General features: G+C 37.8%; 1 protein-coding gene across 2 annotated transcripts in view; it reads right to left on the bottom strand.

The window, feature by feature from the left end:
- The window catches only part of LOC114049965 (dynein regulatory complex protein 8-like), a 117476-nt gene that overhangs the window by 48657 nt on the left and 45740 nt on the right, over nucleotides 1–23079 (bottom strand). For both annotated transcript variants that reach the window (XM_027871453.1, XM_027871452.1), the window contains exon 2: nucleotides 18059–18143. In XM_027871453.1, the coding sequence (XP_027727254.1) occupies nucleotides 18059–18141 (83 nt within the window). In that variant the 5' untranslated portion in view covers nucleotides 18142–18143. The remainder of the gene's footprint in view (nucleotides 1–18058; nucleotides 18144–23079) is intronic.

Genomic DNA, 23079 nt, shown 5'->3' with positions numbered 1-23079 from the left:
CAAAAAAAACAAACCATATTAAGAACCGTTGGCCTCGCGGCGTCAGAATCCGCAGTTTCATTTCTATTGTCTTAGTGCATAGTTCTATCACATTTTGCTAAGTGGAAACTAACTAAAGAAGGATTCTCTGTTGCACCAGCACCATATCTCCTGCAGTCCCTGAGATACGGGGCTAAGTTCAAGTCAGAACAAATGAGTCACAATCAGGTTGCTTGAAACAATGGCATCATCTTTTAATTTAGAACAGCATTTGGATCAGGGTAAAATTTCCGCCCTGATAACCGGTTCCTGGAGTACTTCCAAGGGATTGCATGTAGGATCAGCATTCTAACACTAGGTGGAGACAGCATTGCTTGAATGCTCGGGGAGGCTCCGGTGATGCAAGAGGGCACATTCAACAAACAGCCGGAGGCCACAAACAACCTCTTAGGGTGAAGGCGCTGGATTCTGTGCCAGGTGCTGAGAACCTTTTTTCGGATATGCCGTGCTAGGGCAAGCTTGAGGGCCATTCTAAAGCATTCATTAGTTGTCTTAGGAAGGAGGCCAAAGCCAAAATGGAAACGGGGTTTGAGTTTTTTGTTTTTTTGAGATTAGACTCAATTTGGCAAAAACATGAAATGAAGACAAAGTGATGGCTAAATTTCCTTAGTTAATTCACTCCAACGAACATTAATTAAGCACCTGCAATATACTTGGAGATCTGTACTCTGTATCTTGTTCAACACAAGCTATTACTTTTAAGAGTCTTTGAGAACAATTTAAGAGCTCCCTTTTCTCCTACATCAAGCCTCCCTGATACTTTCTTTGTTCTAACTTACCTTAAGAGGATTTCTCCTGTGTACAAACATATACAGCATATCCCTACCCTCCTGGAGAAGTACATCACTCCTCTGTAGCGGAGAAACACTGGTACCCACCCTGGGATGAAAATGGGCCATTGTTCTCAGCACCACAGCAGCAAAAGTAGGGGGGTGGAGAAGCTATGTAGTAGAATCTGAATATTAGAAACAAATTTGAAGGTGAACCAACTCTACTGGAAACAACACTTCAGTGTTTTACAAAGTCTATACTATTTTTCCACACATTCAGTGAAAAATAATTATTGCCAAATGGCTATAGAAACATTTTTTTAAGAGTGCCCAATTGATAATATTAAAATATGTGTATATGCATATATATTTAATATTCATTTTTAGAAGTACAGTTTAACAAAGCTTTTGTTATCTTTAAATGTTCAGGAAATGGAGGATTCTGGTAAATAAGTTGCGATTAGTTTTACTGAGGAGCAGCATTTAATCATGAGATTGTTTCTACAAGCCAGGATGAAAACCAATCTCATTTTATAGATACACCATAAATACATATGTGTGTGTGTATATATATATATATATATATATACACACACATATATGTATATATATGTATAATTATCTTTCTATCTATATAGATACCTATATCTATTTTCATATATGCATGTTACATATGTTGTTGTTCAGTCATTTCAGTTGTGTTGGACTCTCTATGACCCCTTTTGGGGTTTTCTTGGCAAAGATACTGGAGTGGTTTGCCATTTCCTTCTCTAGCTCATTTTACAGGTGAGGAAACTGAGGGAAACAGGGTTAAAGTGATTTTCCTAGGGTCACATAGCTAGTAAATATCTGAGGCCAGATTTGAACTTGGGAAGATGAGTCTTTCTGACTTCAGGTTTGGTGAATTATTTACTGTGCTACCTACACCTGTGTGTGTGCATATAGGTATAAATGATTATGTATGTATGCATATGTGGGTATGTATATATGTCAGATTATGTTATGTGGCTTCTCAAGGTTCCTACCCTTAATTTATATGATATATTATACAGAGAATAAGAATGTAATGTTTATGTATGCATGCATATGTGGGTATGTATATATGTCAGATTATGTTATGTGGCTTCTCAAGGTTCCTACCCTTAATTTATATGATATATTATACAGAGAATAAGAATGTAATAATAAAACAAGAATAGGAATAATATTTATATAGTGTTTTCTATGTGTCGGGCACAAAGTACCCTGCCTGAGATCCATACTCTGGTCAATATATGCACATACACATATACATACACATACATATGACACATATGTAATAACTGTGCTGAAGTGCTTTAAAAATATTTTCTCATTTTATCTTCACAACAACCCTGGGAGGGGTAGGTGCTACTATCATCCTCATTTTATAGATGAGGAAACTGAGGCAAATGAAGGTTAAGTAACATACCCAGCGTTCTATCCACTGCACCACCTAGCTGCCCAAAGTCATCTTTTGATAATTCAGAAGGTACTCCAGGAAAGAGTGGGGGGGAGACCCACTAAATTTAGAGCCTCAAGACCCAAGTTCAGTTATCTCTTATTAGCTAATACATGTGATCCTGAGCAAGTCACAACCTCTGAATTTCAGTTTCCTCATCAGGAAGATAAGGATATTAACACACTATTTATCTTAAAGGATTATGACTATTAAGTGAAATAATATATCCAAAGCACTTTGTATTTGTAAAGTGCTATTTAAATGGCAGCTATTTTATAAGATGCAAAATCATCACTGTATTAGATATGAAAATAAAGTTAACGAGGAAGCCTAGTTGACAGATTAACAAATGAACTAGGTCTTATTTTCTACTGAAATACCTGTATATATAAATATGCATATATATGTACATATATAATACATATATGTGATAATATATGTACATATATAACATATAAATATTTTATATAATATATAAATATTTTATGTAATAATTATATATATAAATAATATACATACAATAAATATATACACACATACTCCATCTTCCTTTGTTGTATTCACTCCCACATCTACCCTCTACCTACTCCATTCTTTATCATCAAGACTTACATAACATCTTGAAATAAAGATACAAAGGCCATAACTGTCCCTTAAAATGAAAGGTATCTTCTAGAGGACTGTTTAAAAAATGTGCTAAGGTTTTTAAGTATTACTTATGGCTCTTATTTCTAACAGGTAGATGCTTTCCTCAAGACCGTTAGAGGCAGTTTACATAGACCGCAAGAAAAATTTAGGGTCAGCCAGATTTATACTTCTACAATAGCATTTATAACATGTTGATTTATAGAAATCTCCTGTTAAGACCAACTTGCATGCAACCTGTGTCAGCATGCTATAGACATACTTTTCACTATCCTTGTTCTCAGCAAAGGTTTTTTGGGGTTTTTTTTGTAATTTTTTTATATTATTAATTTATTTGCAATATAGCCAACATGTATCTAGGGAGATGAAGTCTTATTTTTTTCATTAATAAATTTATTTATTTTTAGTTTTCAACATTTACTTCCACAAGATTTTGAGTTCCAAATTTTCACCCCATCTCACTCCTCCCCCACCCCAACATGGCATGCATTCTGAATACCCCTTCCATTAGTCTGCCTTCCCTTCTATCTCTCCCCCTCCTTCTCTTATCCCCTTCCCCTTCTATTTTCCTGTAGGGCAGGATAGATTTCTGTACCCATTTCCTGTATTTCTTATTTCTCAGTTGCATGTGAAAATTTTTTTTAAACATGTGTTTTTAAAACTTTGGGTTCTAAATTTTCTCCCTTCCTCCCTCCCCACCCACCCTCATTGAAAAGGCAAGCAACTCAATATAGGTTATACATGTGCAGTTATGAAAAACATTTCCATAGTAGACATGCTGTGAAAAACTAACTCTATTTCCCTTAATCCTATCCTGCCCTCCCCCATTTATTCTATTCTTTCTTTTGACCCTGTCCCTCCTCAGAAGTATTTGCTTCTGATTCCCCCTTTCCCAATCTGCCCTTCTCTCTATCATCTCCCTACTCTCTTGTCCCCTTTCCCCCCTATTTTCCTGTAGGGTAAGACAGATTTCCATACCCAATTGAGTGTGTATGTTATTCCCTCCTTAAGTCAAATCCTATGAGAATAAGATTCACTCATTCCCTCTCACCTTCCCCCATTTCCCCTCCACTGTAAGAGCCTTTTCTTTTCTGGTTTTTTTTTTTTTGTGAAATAGATAATTTACTCTGTTCTACCTCTACCTTTCTCCTTCTCCTAGTATAATCCTCTCTTACCCCTTAATTTTATTCTCCAGATATGACCCCTTCATCTTCAACTCACCTTGTGCCCTCTATCTATCTATCTATCTATCTATCTATCCATCCACATACATATAATTTTTTCCCCTCCAACTACCCTAATACTGACAAAGGTCTCATGAGTTACAAATATCATCTTTCCATGCAGGAATGTAAACAGTTCAACCTTAATAAGTCTCTTATGATTTCTCTTTCCTGTTTGCCTCTTCATGTTCCACTTGAGTCTTGTATTTGAAAGTCAAATTTTCTGTTCAGCTCTGGTCTTTTCATCAAGAACGCTTGAAAGTCCTCTTTTTGCTGAATGACCATTTTTTCCCCTGCAGGATTATACTCAGTTTTGCTGGGTAGGTGATTCTTGGTTGTAATCCTATCTCCTTTGCCCTCCAGATTATATTCCATACCCTGCAATCCCTTAATGTAGAAGCTGCTAAATCTTGTGTTATCCTGATTGTGTTTCCACAATATTTGAATTGTTTCTTTCTAACTGCTTGCAATATTTTCTCCTTGACCTGGGAACTCTGGAATTTGGCTACAATATTCCTAGGAGTTTTCCTTTGGGGATCTCTTTCAGGAGGAGATGGGTGGATTCTATCCATTTCTATTTTGCCCTCTGGTTCTAAAATATCAGGGCAGTTTTCCTGGATCATTTCTTGAAAGATGATGTCTGGGCTCTTTTTTTGATCATGGCTTTCAGATAGTCCAATAATTTTTAAATTCTCTCTCCTGGATCAGTTGTTTTTCCAATGAGATATTTCACATTGTTTTCTAATTTTTCATTCTTTTGGATTTGTTTTACAGTCTCTTGATTTCTCATAAAGTCACTAGCTTCCAATTGCCCTATTCTAATTTTTAAGGGAGTATTTTCTTCAGTAAGCTTTTGGACTTCCTTTTCCATTTGGCCGATTTTGCTTTTTCGGGCATTCTTCTCCTCATTGGCGTTTTGGACGTCTTTTGCCATTTGGGTTAGGCTATTTTTTAAGGTGTTATTTTCTTCAGTATTTTTTTGGGTCTCCTTTAGCAAGTTGTTGACTTGTTTTTCATGATTTTCTTGCATCATTCTCATTTCTCTTCCCAGTTTTTCCTCTACTTCTCTTACTTGCTTCTCAAAATCCCTTTTGAGCTCTTCCAAGGCCTGGGACTGATTCATATTTTTCTTGGAGGCTTTGGATGTAGGAGCTTTGACTTTGTTGTCTTCTTCTGGTTGTATGTTTTGATCTTCTTTTTCACCAAAGTCTTTTTGCGCTGCTTACTCATGATCCTGGCCAATTACTTGAGCTTTAAACTCTTTGTTAAGGTAGGAGTCTACTTCCAATGTGGAGAATATACTGTCCCAAGCTTCAAGGGTTTGTACAGCTGTTTTCAGAGATACTTCTAGGGACCTGTAAATTTTCAGTTCTTCCAAGGTGCTATGATAAGGGGCGAGGTGTTTCATCTCCACCGCCACAACAAGCTCCCCAACACCAGCACTCCTCTTCACCCCAGGACCCCCCCCTCAGAACTGTGACCCAGATCCAAGCACGGGCAGAGCAAGATATTCCTGCCTCAGCACTGGCAAAGAGATCCCTGCAAACCCCCTCTGATCAGTCTCTTGATTCCCTCTCAGTCTGTGGGCCAGAAGCTCAGGAGGCAGCCGCTACCCCAGAGGCCGCGCTTGGAACTTGCAATAGAGACCTAGCTCCTTCTCTCACCGCAGTCATAGACTTTTCCCACTGACCTTCTAAGTTGTCTTTGGCGTTCATGGGTTGAGAAATCTGGAAACCGTCACAGCTGCCCATGATTCAGTCCTCTGAGGCCTACTCCAGGTTCACTGCGGCCTGCACACCCACGCCGCACTGCACTCCTCTCCCTGCCCAGCGTGATATACCTTTCTGATCAACCATCCAGGTTGTCTTGGGCTGGAAATTTGTTTCACTCTGTCTTTTTGTGGATTCTGCTGCTTTAGAATTTGTTTAAAGTCATTTTTTAACAGGTATTTGGAAGGGTTTGGGAGCTCAAGCAAATCACTGCTTTTACTCCACCATCTTGGCTCCGCCCCAGCAAAAATTTTAACCAAGGCAAACTATGAATGCTCACCATCACCAGATGGATCATTATATTAGTAAAAGGAGGTTAACATTTTCATAACTGATGGAATTTTAGAAACTTTCAGCAAGATCTTAAGTTAACAAATCTTCTCTAGGTAACTGGCTTGTTGAGGATCATGGTCAGCATTTCCTCCTATGACAGTCTTCTAGTCACAGGAAAAAAATTCGTCTTATGGCTTTAGAATTATACCTGATTTTTTTTAAACCAAAAATAGTATTGTGCTGCTGGATTACCTCATTATTTATCAGATTTGGCTACAAATGACTTTTGACTGTTTCTAAAAGGTAAATCCAATGTCAAAGGAAAATTTGGCATAATTGAGGATTTTGTTAAGTATTTAAAAAGAATGTGCCATAGATTCTAAAGTAATTCCAAAAACAATTTGGATTTATGCAAGAAATATCACTAAATGGTTCATATCCTTTGACCCAAAAATCCCACTATTAAGCATATACCCCACAGAGGACAAAGAATGAAAGGTCCCACATAAAACAAAATAATCATAACAGTAATCTTTGCGGTAGCAAAAATTACAAGGAAAATGAGTGCCTACTGATTTAAGAATGGTTGAACAAATTTTGGTATGTAAACATAATGGAATATAATTATGTCATAAAAATGACAAATTAAGATTTTATTTTTTATTTTTGAATTTAACAAATACCATAATTATGTGTGTAGACAGATAGAATAGAACAGGAAAAAAAAGATTATACAGAAAAATGCAAACTCCATTATGTACAGCTTGGTTTGCTTTTAAAATATATAATAAATTCAACATGTGACTTTTTTGAATCTTTTTAAAATTATTTTTTTCAATTATCAAGCATTTTTTCCCTCCTTCCCATCTTCTCCTCCCCATATTGAAAAGAAAAAAGAAAAAACAAATCCCTTGACAACAAACAAATGTCCATATTGGCCATGCCCTTAAATTTCTCATTATGAATATCTGTCCATGACCTCTCTATCAGGAGGTAGGTAATATTCATCAATGGTCATCTGAAATCATAGCTGATCTCTGCATTGATCAGAGTTCTTAAGTCCTCTAATATTGTTTGTTTTTACAATTCAACATGTAGCTTTCAAAGCTTTCCTGCTTGTCTGTGATTCTTTCTGGCTTTCTTTGTTTTCTGTAAATTTTTAAAATGTTCCATTCCTCTGTTTTTCTTTCTTTTTTTTTTTTTTTGGCAAAGGGAGAGAGGAGAAGCTAACCATGTGCTAAAGGGGATATAAACAATTCAGTCCTGCTTCTTAAGGAGCTCATACTCTTATTGGGGTCAATAACACATACCAAAGAGTTCAACATCAAGGAAAATGGCCAGGGCCAACAGTAAAGAGAATGAGACACATATATTTTCATATGTATTAATTGAGGGAAGTTGTTTTGATTAACGAAGCATATTTGTGAGAAGAAATTTCTTTTTATTTTTCTTTTCAATGGGGTGGATGTGAGAGGGAAAGAAAACGTTTCTGTTAATTTAAAAAAAAAACCAGAGAGGTGGGGTGGGAATGTTAGATGTGAAATGTTTCGTGTACTTTCAGATGAGGTCACTATTATTATTTTACGTAACTGTTTTACTCTGTTACACAAGTGGGAGTAATCTATGTTTAAATGTAAAAAGAAAACATATCAATAAAACTTTTTTTTAGAACATGATTGAAAGGCTTTAGAAAGGTTATGGACTAGAGGTACGCAATGATGCATTTTCAGTGATGGCCAAAGTCTTAATTTGTTGTGCTTAACTATTATTCTTTGGAATAAAGGAAGGCTACTATTTGGTAGGAAGAGTATGAACTAACAGAAAGTGATAAAGCTGCAAAAAGAGAAAAAAGAACATCAATAAGATATTTAAAATACACAGAAGAAAACAAAAAAGATGTTCATAAAGGGATACAAACAGGATACTTTAGTTATTACCTTGCTAAATTTCACCTATGCTTTTCAGAAAACAAATTACATAACAGATTTACTGTTTCTTGCACAACTCTCTATATTTTGTTTTTGTATTTTGGAATGTTAGTATTTGTTGATGATTGAACAAAAAAAAAAAAAGAAAGATCATACATTTTTTAAAAGAAATTTAATAGAACCATGGCCAACAGGTGGTCAAGGTCCTACAGGTGTGTGATTCACCTCTGCCGTCCCTCTGGACTGCTCTCCTTCATCTGCTGCCTAGTGGCTTTATTCTTCAATTTGCCAACCCATTTGGCTTTGTTAATTTGGCACTCTTAATGATTCCTTAATTCCTGACTTGCCTTCTTGTCTCTATCATTACTTGCCTTACTGACCTAGTGCTTCAGGCACCTGGCTCACCTCTTTGCCTTAATCCAAGTACATGCCTGCTATTTAGTCTTTCCTACCTTCCTCAACTTCAAGTACTTGGTGACAGAGCCAAAATCTACAAACATCTTGATGGTCTAGAATATTGGCTCAAATCTAACAAGGTGAACGTAAGAGAGAGGAAATATAAAATATTACCCTGCGGTTCAATATATCAACTTCACAACTACAAGACAGGGAAGCTATGACTAGCCAACAGTTTATCTGAAAAAGATCTGGGGCCATGCCAATCAAACTACCAAAAAAATGTTTTATAGAGCTAGAAAAAATAATAAAAAATTCATCCAGAAGAATGAATGAATCTGGGGACCTCAGTGCTATATCTAATACAACTCATACCTGCAAAAGAATCTCTCTTACCACATACCAAACAAGTGGCCATCGAGGCTGCTAGAAGACCTCCAGGGAAACACTTCTTCCTGAAACAGTCAAGATCACTCATGACTATTTCCAGTTATGAGGAAACTTCTCCTTATATCAAGCCTAAATTTTCCTCTTTGAAACTTCCACCAACATTGCTCCGGGTTCTACCCTCTGGAATCGAACAGAACAAACCTGAAACCTGTTCCAAAAGATATGCCTTCAAATAGTTAACAACAGCTATCAGGTACCCCCTGAATATTCTCTCTTCCAGGCTAAACATCACTGGTTCCTTCAAACAGTCATAGGTGTCATCCCTCCAAGTCTCAATGACACCTTTAAGGTCAAAGTAATTCACATGTGGCATGAACTTAAGGACCTGTGCCATCTCTACTGACCTTCTCTGGACATTCTTCAGATTATCAATGTCCTTCCTAACCCTGAGTGGTGTCCAGACATGAACACAATACTCTCTGTGTTCTCTGATGAGGGCAAAGTACAGTACAGTCTACTGCTTGTTCCTAGAAGCTAGGACTGTCTTAATTCAGCCTAAATTCACATTTGCTTTTTTGGCTGCCATATCACAGGTTTGACTCAACCAATCTTCCTACATTATAGCTTCTCTCTAACTATCTTGGTGTATATATATTAGCAGTTTTCTCCCTTCCTCACCTTTTTCAGTTTGATTAGATATGCATGAAACCAACAAATACATTCTTGCCAATCTGTTTTCATTGTAAAATTATTTTATTCAATTGAATGGCAAAAGGATAGATAGACACCATATTTAGACCCCCCCCAAAAAAAAACAAAACCCACAACCATGAAAATCAAGCACTACAAAAGCAAATGCATCCCACCCCTAACCAAGAGCCTGTTGTTTCCATATGGAAAAGAAATCCAAATCCTATTCCCAGACACTATCTTCTTAATCAGCCTTTCATCTCTCAAATCAGCTTTTCCTTTTTTTTTTTTTAATTCCTTACTTTCAATAGGCAGCTGTGTGGAAACAACACTTATGCACCTAGGGGTCTCCTTCTTGCACAAGTCTCTGAAATCTTTGTCAATGCTTTCTAGGCTCATTCTGGCAGCATCATTTAGATCCACATGAACCATCCAGAAATAAGTCATCATGGAGGGCCAAGAGGTGGCGCAGTGGATAGAGCACCTGTCCTGGATCCAGGAGGACCTGAGTTCAAATTCAGTCTCAGACACTTGTCACTTACTAGCTGTGTGACCCTGGGCAAGTCATTTAACCCCACCACCTCACCAGAAAGAAAGAAAGAAAGAAAGAAAAAGAAATTATAATCATCTAGCTTGCCAAGTCTTGGGAAGTTTTCTGACATGTCTTAAGTCCATGTCCCAGGATGACAATGGACCTTTCTCTTATTGTCATCATCAACAAAGACATACCTCAGTTCCCCAGTGAGTCCAGCTCCCTCCTTTTGTGGACAATCCTCATATTTGTTTTTTAGGTCAATCTAAGAGTAGTCCTCCCACTCAGTAAACTACTGACATAGGTCAAGTTTCCCCACTGACTTTTAAAATCACTTTTTTTTTTTCAGGTTGAAGTCCTTCTTAACATTTTCTAAAGGAACTCTCCATTTTCCTTGGTAACCTGAAGGGAGTATAGGGAGAAGGGGAAAGTTAGTTAAGTCTTTTACCCAAAATCACTCTGCTAGTTTTCACTGCTCATGCTATTCCCTCCACCTACAGTGCCCTTCCCACCACATCATTAGCTACTGAAATCTGACTCAGCTTAAATACTTTCTCCTCCTTAAAACCTTCCTTGATTCACCCTGAAAGCCCTCTGAACGCCCATAACGTTTTACTCACACTTGTCATATTGTATTTATTTTGTCTTGGACTTGTTATTAGAGAAACTCAGATTCAGATTCTGAATCTACTACACAATACCTGCGTGGCATTAACCAAGGAACTTACTCCCCCTGTCTTTAGTTTCCTCATTTAAACAAAATGAAGAGGTTAGCCCAGATGACCTCTGAGGACTCTCTTAACTCTAAATCTATGTTAGCACAGGGGTGGGGAACCTGCAGCCTGTAGGCACATGTGGCCTTCCAGGTCCTTGGGTGCGGTCTTCTGACTGAGTCCAAGTTTTACAGAACAAATCCTTTTGTTAAGGGGATTTGTTCCGTGAAGTTTGGATTCACTCAAAAGGCCGCACTCGAGGACCTATAAGACCACACGTGTCCTCGAAGCTGCAGGTTCCCCACCCCTGTTCTAGTCAATGCCTGGCACATAGTAAGTGTTTAACTAATGCTAAAGTATTTGTACATTTACCCAATTTCTTCCCACTTTCCCTCACAAGAACATAAGCACCACAGAGTGGACAGAGAGCACACATCTCACATCAGGTATTTACTAGTTGTGTGACCCTGAAAGTCACTAAAACTTTGTTTCCTCAATAACAAAATGAGTAAAAAATACCTGCAGCACTTACTTCACAGCATTGTTGTGAGGCTCAGATGAGAAATGTGCATAGAAAGCTCTGCAGACCTTAAAGCACTATCTAACTAACAATTAGTGGTAGGAGAATCCTCAACTTGCCTTGCACATAGTAGGTACCAAATAAATATATGCTGAGCTGAAGAATTTAAGGAGCTCCAAAAACAAAACACAAGTTTCTAATATATCCTACAAATTGTCTATATTTAGAATTGGTGAGGATTTTATGGGGTAGCATGATGGAAACAGTACTGATTCTGGAGCCAGTGGCTCTGGGTTTAAGTCCTGCCAATTTGACTTTAGGCATTTAACCTCCCTATACTTCGGTTTCCTCATCTGTAAAATGAGAAAGTTGAACGAGATGGATTCTGAAACTCATTTCAGTTCTAGAACTATAATCCTGAGATCCCATGGTATTTTCCAGGGTTTGCAAAATTTACCACAGAAACACGTTAACATGTTATTACTAACAAGGAGACCACCTTTCCTCTAGATGAATGATTGAGGTGGTTTAACCCTAGAAGGATATCCTCAAAATTCCCTCCTCATTTAGAATGAGTTGGAACAGTCCTCCATCCATGATAAGTGGAACAAGAATCATCCTCCATCCATAGTAGGAATAGAACCAGATACACTGCAGTGTTAAATTTGAAATTAGAAGACTTAGGTTGGAATCCTGTCTCTACTACTTACTATCAGGGTGACCTTGACAAGTCATTGAGCATCTTGGAATCTCAGTTTCCTCACCTGTACAATGAATGATTTCTATCTCTGAAGTCCAATCCATTATCACTATGGTTCTATGTATCATCACAGCACACAGAATAGAACTGGCACTTACTAATAAGAAGTAATTATTCAATGCAGAAGGCCATACTACATACTCATTAGTTGCAGCTTCACACCCCAGCAGGTGTCAGTGGATAGAGTACTGTGCCTGGAGTCAAGAAAACCTAAGTTCGAATACAACCTCAGACAATTCCCAGCTGTGTAACCCTGGGCAAGTCATTTAACCTCTGTCTGCCTCAGTTTCCTCAGCCAAAAAATGGAGATAATAATCAAAGCACCTGTCTCACAGAGTTGTATCAATATTGGTAAAGTGCTTACTTAGCACAGTGTCTGGTTCATAATAGATGTTTAATAAATACCTGTTTCCTTTTCTCTTTTATTTCTCAACAAAGAATTGACTACTACCCCCCAATAGCATCTTTATTCCTAAAAAAAAATCCTTCCTCCCTTCACCTACTGAATTTCTACTTATCACTGAAATCTCAGTCCAGTGCTGTATCCTACATGGCCCTCCCATTGTTAATCATCTCCCTCAGACCACACAAAGTGCTACACTTATTTAATATTTAACATTAAGTCTCCATTGTGTACAAAGCACTATGCTATGGGCTAAGGGAGACACAAAAGTTAGATGACAGAACCATTACCCACAAGAAACATACAGATCAATATGACACTAGCACAAGTAGCTGTTGTTGTTCAGTCATTTCAGTTGTGTCTGACTCTTCATGACTCCATTTGGGGTTTTCGTGGCAAAGATTCTGGAGTGGTTTGTCATTTCCTTCTATAGCTCATTTTACAGATAAGGAAACTGAGGCAAACAAGTTTAAGTGACTTGTTCAGGATCACACAGCTACTAAGTGTCTGATACTGGATTTGAACTCAGGAAGATGAGACTCAGCACTCTGTCCACTGCCCCACCTAGCTGTATAAGGTCTAAGGTAGATGGTTAACAATGGGAGGGGTCAACTATGCCCAAAGGGCTATAAAACTGTGCATACCCTTTAACCCAGCAATAGCACTTCTAGGGCTGTATCCCAAAGAGATCATAAAAATGGGAAAAGGTGGGGCAGCTAGGTGGCACAGTGGATAGAACACTACCCCAGGATTCAGGAGGACCTGAGTTCAAAATTGGCCTCAGACACACAATAATTCCTAGGTGTGTGACTCTAAGCAAGTCACTTAACCCCAACTGCCTCACCAAAAAAAAAAAAAAATGGAAAAAAGACCCACAGGTACAAAAATATTTATAGCAGCCCTTTTTGTGGTGACAAAAGATTAGAAGTTGAGGGGATGCCCATCAACTGGGGAATGGCTGAACAAGTTGTGGTATAGGAATGAAATGGAATACTATTGTTCCATAAGAAATGATGAGCAGGTAGACTTTAGAAAAACCTGGAAAGGCTTGTATGGACTGATGCTGAGTGAAGTAAGCAGAACCAGGAGAACATTGTACACAGTAAAAGCCACACTGTGCAATGACCAGCTTTCATAGATTTACCTCTTCTCAACAGTGCAATGATCTAAGACAATTCCAAAAGACTAAAGATGGAAAACGCTATCCACATCCACAGAAAGAACCATGGAGTCTGAATGAAGATCAAGGCATACTACTTTCTCTCTTTTTTTGGTTTGTTTTTTCTTTCTTGTGGTTTTTCCCTTTGGTTCTGATTTTTCTTTACAACATGACTAATGTGGAAATATGTTTAATATGATTGTACATGTATAGCCTATATCAGATTACATGCTGTCTTGGGGAGGGAGGGGGTGGAATTTAGAACTCAAAATCTTATAAAAGTGAATATTGAAAACTAGGAATAAATAAATAAACAATGGAAGGAGTCAGGGAAGGTTTCATGGAGGATGCATCATTAGGCTGAGCTTTCAAGAATAAGTAGAAATTCAATAGGTGAAGGGAGGGAAGCCTTTCTAGGTGTAAGAAAGAATACAAGCAAAAGCATGAAAACCTTTACTCAGGAGGCAATAAGGAACTACTAAATATTTTTAAGTGAAGGAATAACATGACCAGATAGATATATGCACAAGAAAGACAGTTTTGGCAGTAGAATAAAGTAGAAAAAGGGGAGGCAGTAAGACCTATAAGAAGGGTACTGTATTAATCCAAGAGTATGATAATGATGGGCCTGCATTATAGCTGTGATGGTAAGAAAAGAGAGGACACAGATCTGAGAGCTGCTATGGAGGTAGAATTGACAGGCTCTGGTAACTGCTGGGATATTAAAGATGAGACAGAAGGAAAAGCCAAAGATAATCTTAAGGTTACAAACATGGAAGAATATAGATCAATACTGGTGGCCACAAATATATGGTGAAATGAGGACAGATAAGTTTAGAAGGGGATGGACAAGGAGCTCATTTTGGGATATTTCAGTTTAAGGTACTAATAGCACATCCAGATGGAGAGGTAGCTAGTTGGAAAAGTGGATCTGAAGCTTACAAAAGGTAAAGACTAGAGAATATATTTGGGAGTTATTTGCAAAGAGGTGATAGCTGGCTCCGTGGAATTAAATTCAACTATAAAAGATTAATAAAACAGACCAGACAAGGGAGAATCAGAAAGCATAAATTATCTAGGAAAAAAAACTTATTTGATAAAAACTGCTGAGAAAACTGGAAAGCAATCTGGCAGAAATTAGGCTTAGACCAAGACCTTATACCACATTCTAAAATATATTCTAAATGGATACATAACCTTAATATTAAAGCTCATAGTATCAAAAAATTAAAAGATCATGTATCTGTCACAGCTGCAGATAAGAGATGTATCCTTAACCAAACAAAGGATAGAGGCAATTATAAAAGATAAAAAAGATAACTCTGATTTAGTGAAATTGAAAAGCTTCTGCACAGACAAAATTAATGCACCTAGGATAAGAAAGGAAGCGTCGAATGGGGGAAAATCTTTGTATTAAATTTCTCTGATAAAGGTTTGGTATCCAAGATATATAAACAATTAATAAATACATATGACTAACAGCCCTTCCCCAATAGATAAATGGTCAAAAGCTATGAAAAAACAATTCTGAAAAGAACTGCCAAGTATTCACAACCACATGAAAAAATGTTCCAGATCACTAATAATAAGAGAAATGCAAATCAAAACAATCCCAAAGTTTTACCTCACATCCTCCAAATTGGTGAAGTGAATAAAAAATGGTAATAGTCAATGCTGGAAGGGTTGTGGAAGGATAGGCACACTAATACATTGTTGATGAAGCTGTGAAATGGTACAACCATTTTGGAAACCAATTTGGAATTATGCAAATAAAGTGACTAAAATGTCCATACTCTTTGAACCAGAGACACCATTACTGGGTTTATACCCCAAGGAAGTCAAGAAGAAGAAGAAAGTGCCCGTATAAAACAAAACATTTATAGCAGCACTTCTTATGATAGCAAAGAATTGGAAACAAAGGCCATCAATTGGGCAATGGCTAAACAAATTGTGGTACTTGGATGTAATGGAATACTCCTGTGCTATAAGAAATGACATATGCAATGATTACAGAGAATCAGCGAAAGATCTGTATGAATTGATGTAGAGTGAAGTAAAGAGAGTCAAGAGAACAATATACACACTGACTACAACAATGTATTTGGAAAGAACTACACATCAAAAAATAAAAAATGAATGTAAACAAAATTACAACAATCAAGCAGGACAAAATGAAGAGATATGAGAAGACACTCCCAATTCACCCTTTTGTGGATGTAAGAGGTCCACAGTTGTTACACATTGCACAGATTTTCAGATTTTTTTCAATGTACTGATCAGCTATACTGATTTTTTTCCTCTCTTAAAAAAACAAACAACTATTTTTATATGGGATGGTTCTCTGGGAGGGAGTGGGGGAGAAATATTTAGGAAAACTATGATGAAGTAAAAAACAGAAGTTATCAATAAAAACTAATAAAAAAACAAATTCAACTATCAGTTATTAAGCTCCTACTATGTGCAAGGAAATGTGGCTACATGGACATTTTTTTAAAATTCACTGCCTTCAAAAAACTTACAGTCTACTAGGAGGGAAAGAGAAAAGAAGAGGCTGCTTCTGCTCATATTTGTATCACCAGTGCTTAGCACAACACCTGGCACACAGTAAGTGTTTAAAATGCCTGTTGACTGACTAACCACTTGGGCAACACTCTCATTAAAGGCTCAGGAAAGGATGAGGAACCAGCAAAGAAGACAGAAAAGGAGACTAGGAGGAGAATCAGAAAAGCATCTGGAGACCAAAAAAAAAAAAAAGATTATCTTATAGAAGGGGATGATTTAAGAAGACATGAAGAAACATGTTACCTACCTACTGAAAGAAAGGAGATGGATTCAAGATGCCAGTTAAGACATACTTTTTCTTGGATAAGGCCAACACATGAATCTGTTTTCCTTGATTATATACATTTGTTATAAGGATTTTGTTTTTCTTTTCTTTTCTTTTTCCATTTTGGGGAGGGGGGTGAGAGGGAAAGAAAATAAATGTTAATTTTTTTTCTTTATTTTTATGCTTGTTAGTTGGAAAAATTTTTCTTTTAAAGGAGGAAGTGCTTGATAGTGTCAAAAACTCAGAAAAGACAGGAAGTGTGAAACCTAAAAAATAGCTATTTGAAAAAGAAGTTTCCATTGAGCAACTGGAAAAGGGGCCCATTTGTAAGAGAGGTGAGGAAGTGGAGGCATTGGATATAAGGGCATCTTTTCAAGAAGTTTAATAATGAAGAAAGATGAGACTGGAAGGCTCAATAGAAGGCTCATTTTTGGTTTGAGGAAATCTGAGCGTACTTGGAAACAAATGAGGTGCTATGGGGGAGAGATTGAAGATGATTGAGAAAAAGGAGATGATGGCTAAAGCCAAGTCCTAGAGAAGGCAAAAGGAAATAGGACTGAGGTAACATGTGATACTCTATCCTCTCTACACCGCCCCCATTTGGTTAGGGTAGTTCTTAGCCTAAGGAACTAAGGTTCAAGCCACCTAACTATGGACTGAAGCATCCTAGTGGCCTCAGGCCATACTTATTTGGTTCCTTCATTAGCTAAAGGCATAAAAAGTCTTACCCATGTGGAGTTGACAGATGTCCCAAGACTTCCTTAGTCACCACACCCCGCCTTGTTGACCAGAAAAGTACTATATCCTTTCTATACTATGGCTAAGTACATATCCTTTTGTTAACTGCTAAATGACCTAAATTTTGTTTCAATATTTTACTTAAACTATCAGGGGATCAGCCTCAGTCAGCCTCAGCCCACTATATTACAGGTTGAGAAAACAGCCTTAGTGAGGGGTATGGGGAACATTTCTTTTTTTTGCATCTGGAGGAAGATAAAGCAGATAATGATGCCGAGAAGCTCCAGGGCATAGAGGAAGGGGAGCTAAGGGAGTCTAGGTCAGGTCATATGGCCTCAGTCTTCTCAGGGATGCAGGAGGTAAGGTCATCTTCTATATGTGTGGGATGCTTAGGATGCGGTTGGCGGTGAAGAGAGAACAAAAGATATGCAAGTCTCTGTGAAAAGTGAGATTAGGAGTTAACAAGGTTTGGGTAGAAAGACTATCTACTAACGGTGAGGACCCTGCTGAGGATATACACCACAAATAATGGTAATGGTGAATGTTTATACTTCAGCTCCCTCAGGTCCTTTTCAAGGCTAAAATTCTATGATTCTACGTATAGAAAATAATACTAAGCAAGTATTCAATTTCTACCTTTTAATAAAACCAACAGTGGAAAATTACTGCTATGGCATAACAAATCTTACATATTCTATGAATAAGGAAAAGGTTTCCTTACATTTTACTTGTTACTTAAGTAATTTAGGACTTAAACAGTATTCTATCTAATATAATTTTTATGTAAGAAAAAATTTCCAAACCTAACATCCACGGTGTCATTAGATTCATGGTCAAACACCTCAAAAGCATCTTTGATCTTTTTCTGAATTTCTTGTAATCCCATTTCTGTAAAAGACAAAAACAACAAAAATAAATCTACATTAACGATTTAATTCAAAGTAGAATTTTCAATAGTCTATGAGTACTGAATAAACACTGGCAAACTCAAAATACCTCTTCCTGATTTTCTCTAGTTTCTTTTTAAGGAGTGGTTTCAGGAACCATCTCTTATCAGAAGCCTTTCCCAATCCCCCTAAGTTGTTAGCAATCTCCTCTGCCTGAAATTTACAGGCCCTATACCTGTCCCAGCTCCTGTTCTGAACAATGTACAGTCAATGAGGGCAGGAACTGTCTTCTGCCTCTTTTTGTACTCCTAGTGCTTAGCACTGGGCTTGGAACAGATATCTATATCTATATCTATATCTATATCTATATCTATATATACATACATACACATATGTATAGATATATGTGTGTGTGTATATATATTTATATATATCTATGTACATATATGTACATATATGTATATAGTGCTTAATAAATGTTTAGTGACTATCCCCAGTGCCTAGCATAATCCCTTGAATGTGGCAGGCACTATGGGGCAGCTAGGTGGAGCAGTGGATAGAGCACCGGCCCTGCAGTCAGGAGGACCTGTGTTCAAATCCAACCTCAGACTAAACACCTGACACTAGCTGTGTGACCCTGGGAAAGTCACTTAACCCCAATTGCCTTAAAAAAAAAAAAAGAATGTGGCAGGCACTTAATAAATTGAATTGAATCCCCAAGTTTCTCCCCCAGGTACAATGCAAAGAGCACTCAATTTGTAGTCCAAGCTCTTCAACTTACTATTAAAATAAGTTATTTCATCTTTCTAGCAGAACAGGTCATTGGAAGTCATTGACTACCAGCGCTAGGAAATTCTCCAGGGCTACTCTACTGAGTCTGCTGGTGGGAAGGGACTAAACATTATTAAGTGCCTCCTAGAACATAGCAACCCTGTGAGGAAGGTAGAGAACTGAGCTCCTTCTATTTCTAAGGGAAGAGTAGGATGAGGATGAGAACTAGGGGGAGGAGTCACTCAAGAGGCAGGAGAACCAGAGATCAGGAGTAAGCAGGGAGTCACTGTTCTGTTGTACCCTGGGCCCTGGGTGGTTGCCTCACTAGAGACTGGAAGCAGAAGAGTAAGAGACCAGGACAGCAGAAGCCATGGAAAGAAGTCCCCATGGAAACAGAAGCAGAACTTTAGCAATGATGTCATCATGATGCCCCAGACTGGAGCCAAGCTGAGTGTCTAGACAGACCTTCCGTTTGCTGAACTTACTCAGAAGAGCAGATCCAAGATGGTGATTCCCTTCCCAACTCTCCCTTATCCCTTCCTGAGAGAGCATATGTGTTCCAAAGCTTATCTCTAGGTTTGTTGTTGTTGTTTTTTTTAATTTTTATAGGAATGAAAATAGTCTTTTAAGCCAGTATTAAGATAAAGCTGTGGTTAACCACAGCATTACTGATATGGATGTGTTTCATTGCTAAAAGGTAAGTGAGAGGGAGGCAATGGGTGGTGGGCTATACAAGGAGAGAGATAAATTGATTTTTATTACTGCTGGGACCTTTCTTGGCACAATGGGAGCTCAGAGATGAACAGAAGAGAAATTATTGATTTCTATTTTTATAGCTTTCCCAAAGCAGAGAACAGCATGGACATGGAGGATCCTGGGCACAAAATGAACCTAACACTTTGGGGAGAAGAGGAGAGAGAAAGTTGTGAGTGAGCTGTGAACTGGTATTGGTAAGATGGCCACCTTAAGCCCTTCCTCTCCCAATTTTCTCTTTCCAATATTGGGTTTGAAACAAAAACTAAATCACACCAAGGGGAGGAACTGAGATAGTTGACAATAAGAAGGAAGAAACTACCCACAAAAGAGTTGAGGAGGACAAGGAGGAGTAGGGGGAGGCATGCAAGAGTGAATTATTAATTCCCTTCTCACCAACACAATACCCTCTATCACATAAACATCATTGCTAGACAAAACTCTGACCTTGTCTGTCTTTCCCCCATTTCTTTTTTTTTAATGAATGAGTGAAAAAAAGTATTTACTAAACACTCACTACATTCCAAGTGTTGTGCTCAGAGCTAGAATGACAAACTGAAAAAGATAGTTTCTGCTTTCAAGGTCACTCTACGAGGAGGAAATAATTCAGAAAGTTCATCTTCAGGGCCAATTAAATACCTAGAAGTCCTAAGAGATCAGTGGAAGGGTAGGTAGCCAGTTCAGGTAGATCTTCCTTCTCACAAGAAGAAAGAGTCATAGATTTCCATTTATCCAAGCCATGTGAATGGTCAAGCAGCACAGCTGGTTTCTCAGGGTCCAAGACAGGAATTATGCCAGATAAAATTTAACTGAACTTTACAGAAGTAGAAAAGGTAATATCTACCTTTCTCTGATTAGTAAATGTGAACAATGTGTATGGTTGTTAAAAGTCTGCATTTCTTACTTATTCTTTTTTTTTCTTTTCTCAACAAAACAAAATTTTTAACATTTGTCTTTTAAAAATTTTGAGTTCCAAATTCTCTCTCTCCCCTCCCTGTTCAGAAAGCAAGCAATTTGATATAGATTATATACATGCAATCCTACAAAACATTTCCATATTAGCCATATTACAAAAGAATTTACTTATATTCTTTTAAGAGGAATTTAAAACATCAACATACAGAAATGCCTAGAAAATTTGCAAACAAAATGAGAGGGTGGAAAAAGGCCATTGATAGCCATGATATATAGCTTCAAATTAAGGGCGGGGCAGGGGGAGGGAAAGAATAGTGTAGAGATTTCAAGGAAGGGTTAAATGGAATACTGCCTCAAGCCAAATTCAACATCTATAACCGTTAATTGAGTCTTCTCATTTTCTAGTTTCTTGTCTAGCTCTTCTCTGAACTCCTGTATTGTTTGTCTGTCATCCAGAACGTGTACCACTTAATTCAGAGCATGGTATGTTTCCCAATAGACGGCCATGCCTCCCCATATCCCTTCTCTTCCATTATCTCTGCAGAAGCCCTTTTATATACACAGTGTTGGGGTCTGATCCCTCATGGTTTTATTGGGGCCACCTCCCAGAGTCATACATCTTGCTGGTTATTGGAAAGCCTTTGAAGTTCTACTTAAAGTGTCCCCAACTCATCTCCAATCTTTCCAAGGGTTTAGAGGGTGAGTGACTCTGTCCTGGGTATGTAACCCCCTGCCCTCCTCCAACCCAGGTTTTCTTATCTGTAAAACAAAGGATTGGGTCTAGATGATTTGCAAAATCTCTTCCAGATCTCAGACTAATTATAGTTCTGTCTCAATTAGTTTAGGAGTAATTCTGCTCAGAGCCAGAGGGTATCAAATTCTGTAAATATTTTCTGAGCACGTCCAGTGTGCCTAAGACTGTTAGGCAATGTGAAAGATATCAGTCTATGACATGATCCCTGCCCTCAATGAACTTAAAGCGTTATTGAGAGAAATAAGGCACTTACATACACAAGATGTCCCAAAAGTCCTAGAGCAGTTTTAAGCTTTAATAGCTTAATAGTATAAATATGTATAGGTGTGTGTATACCACACAAATGTGTACATGAAAATGTGTATGTATATCAGACAATGAAAGATAGAATATAGTCAGATTCCAGGATGAGGACAGACAGTAAATGCAATGGGACTGGAGAAGAGAAAAATTTCATGTGAGTCCAGGTGAATTCTTTTACCTCTTATAGCTGCACAATTCCATAACTTTCATGTTGGTATTTCTTCATCATTTGTGTGGATGGGAAAGTTAGAAAATGGAGAGTCAAGATATAGGACTTCAGGGTTAAATTGGGAGGAAATTGGATTAGAGTCCTCTAGCAAAAGAAGTTTCCAAGAAGAATCTTTAAAGGTGCCTGGGTGGATGTTCTGTGGGTGGCTGATGGGAAGGCATGAACCAGAATCACTTGGGATAAGAGTCGATGGATCTGAAATCCGCACTATTGGAGTCAATAGCCCCATCAGTGAGATCAAAGATCCATTTGTCAAAGTCTAGAGGTATTCACTACTAGGTCTGTATCCCAAAGAGATCATAAAAAGGGAAAGGGACCTACATGTACAAAAATATCTATAGCAAGGCAGCTAGGTGGTGCAGTGAATAGAGCTCCAGCCTTGGAGTTAAGAGGACCTGAGTTCAAATCTGACCTAAGACACTTGACCCTTAACTAGCTGTGTGACCCTAGGCAAGTCACTTAACCTTGATTGCCTCATCAAAAAAGCAAAAAAAAAAAAATTACACTTTTGGGGCAGCTAGGTGGCGCAGTGGATAAAGCACCGACCCTGGAGTCAGGAGGACCTGAGTTCAAATCCAGCCTCAGACACATAATACTTCCTAGCTGTGTGACCCTAGGCAAGTCACTTAACCCCAATTGCCTTACTAAAAGAAAAACAATAACAAAAACAAAAGTATCTATAGCAGCTGTTTTTTGTGGTGGCAAAAAGTTGAAAATTGAGGGGATGCCCATCAATTAGGGAATGGCTGAACAAGTAGTCTATGAATGAAATAGAATATTACTGTGCTATAAGAAATGATAAGCAGGCAGATTTTAGAAAAACCTGGAAAGACTTAAATGAACTGATGCAAAGTGAAAAGAGTAGAACCAAAAGAATGTTGTACACAGTAATAGCAACATGATAAATTATGAATGACTTAGCTCTTCTCAGCAACACGATGATCCAAAACAATTCCAAAGGACTCATGATGGAAAATGCTATCCACATCCAGAGAAAGAACTGATGGAGTCTGAATGCAGATTGAAGCATACTATTTTTTCATGGTTTTTTTTTCCTTTTGTTCTGTTTCTTCTTTTACAACATGACTAATATGGAAATATGTTTTACATGATTATACATATATAACCTATATCAAATTGCTTACCCTTTTAGGTGGGGGGGAGGGGAAGGAGGGAGACAGAAAAATTTGGAACTCAAAAATTTTTTTTAAA

Source organism: Vombatus ursinus, unplaced genomic scaffold (genome assembly GCF_900497805.2).
Source record: "Vombatus ursinus unplaced genomic scaffold, bare-nosed wombat genome assembly UNPS02014798.1, whole genome shotgun sequence".
Lineage (NCBI taxonomy): Eukaryota > Metazoa > Chordata > Mammalia > Diprotodontia > Vombatidae > Vombatus > Vombatus ursinus.
The sequence above is the reverse complement of the archived record's forward strand: the minus strand, read 5'-3'. Positions and strand labels throughout refer to the sequence as shown.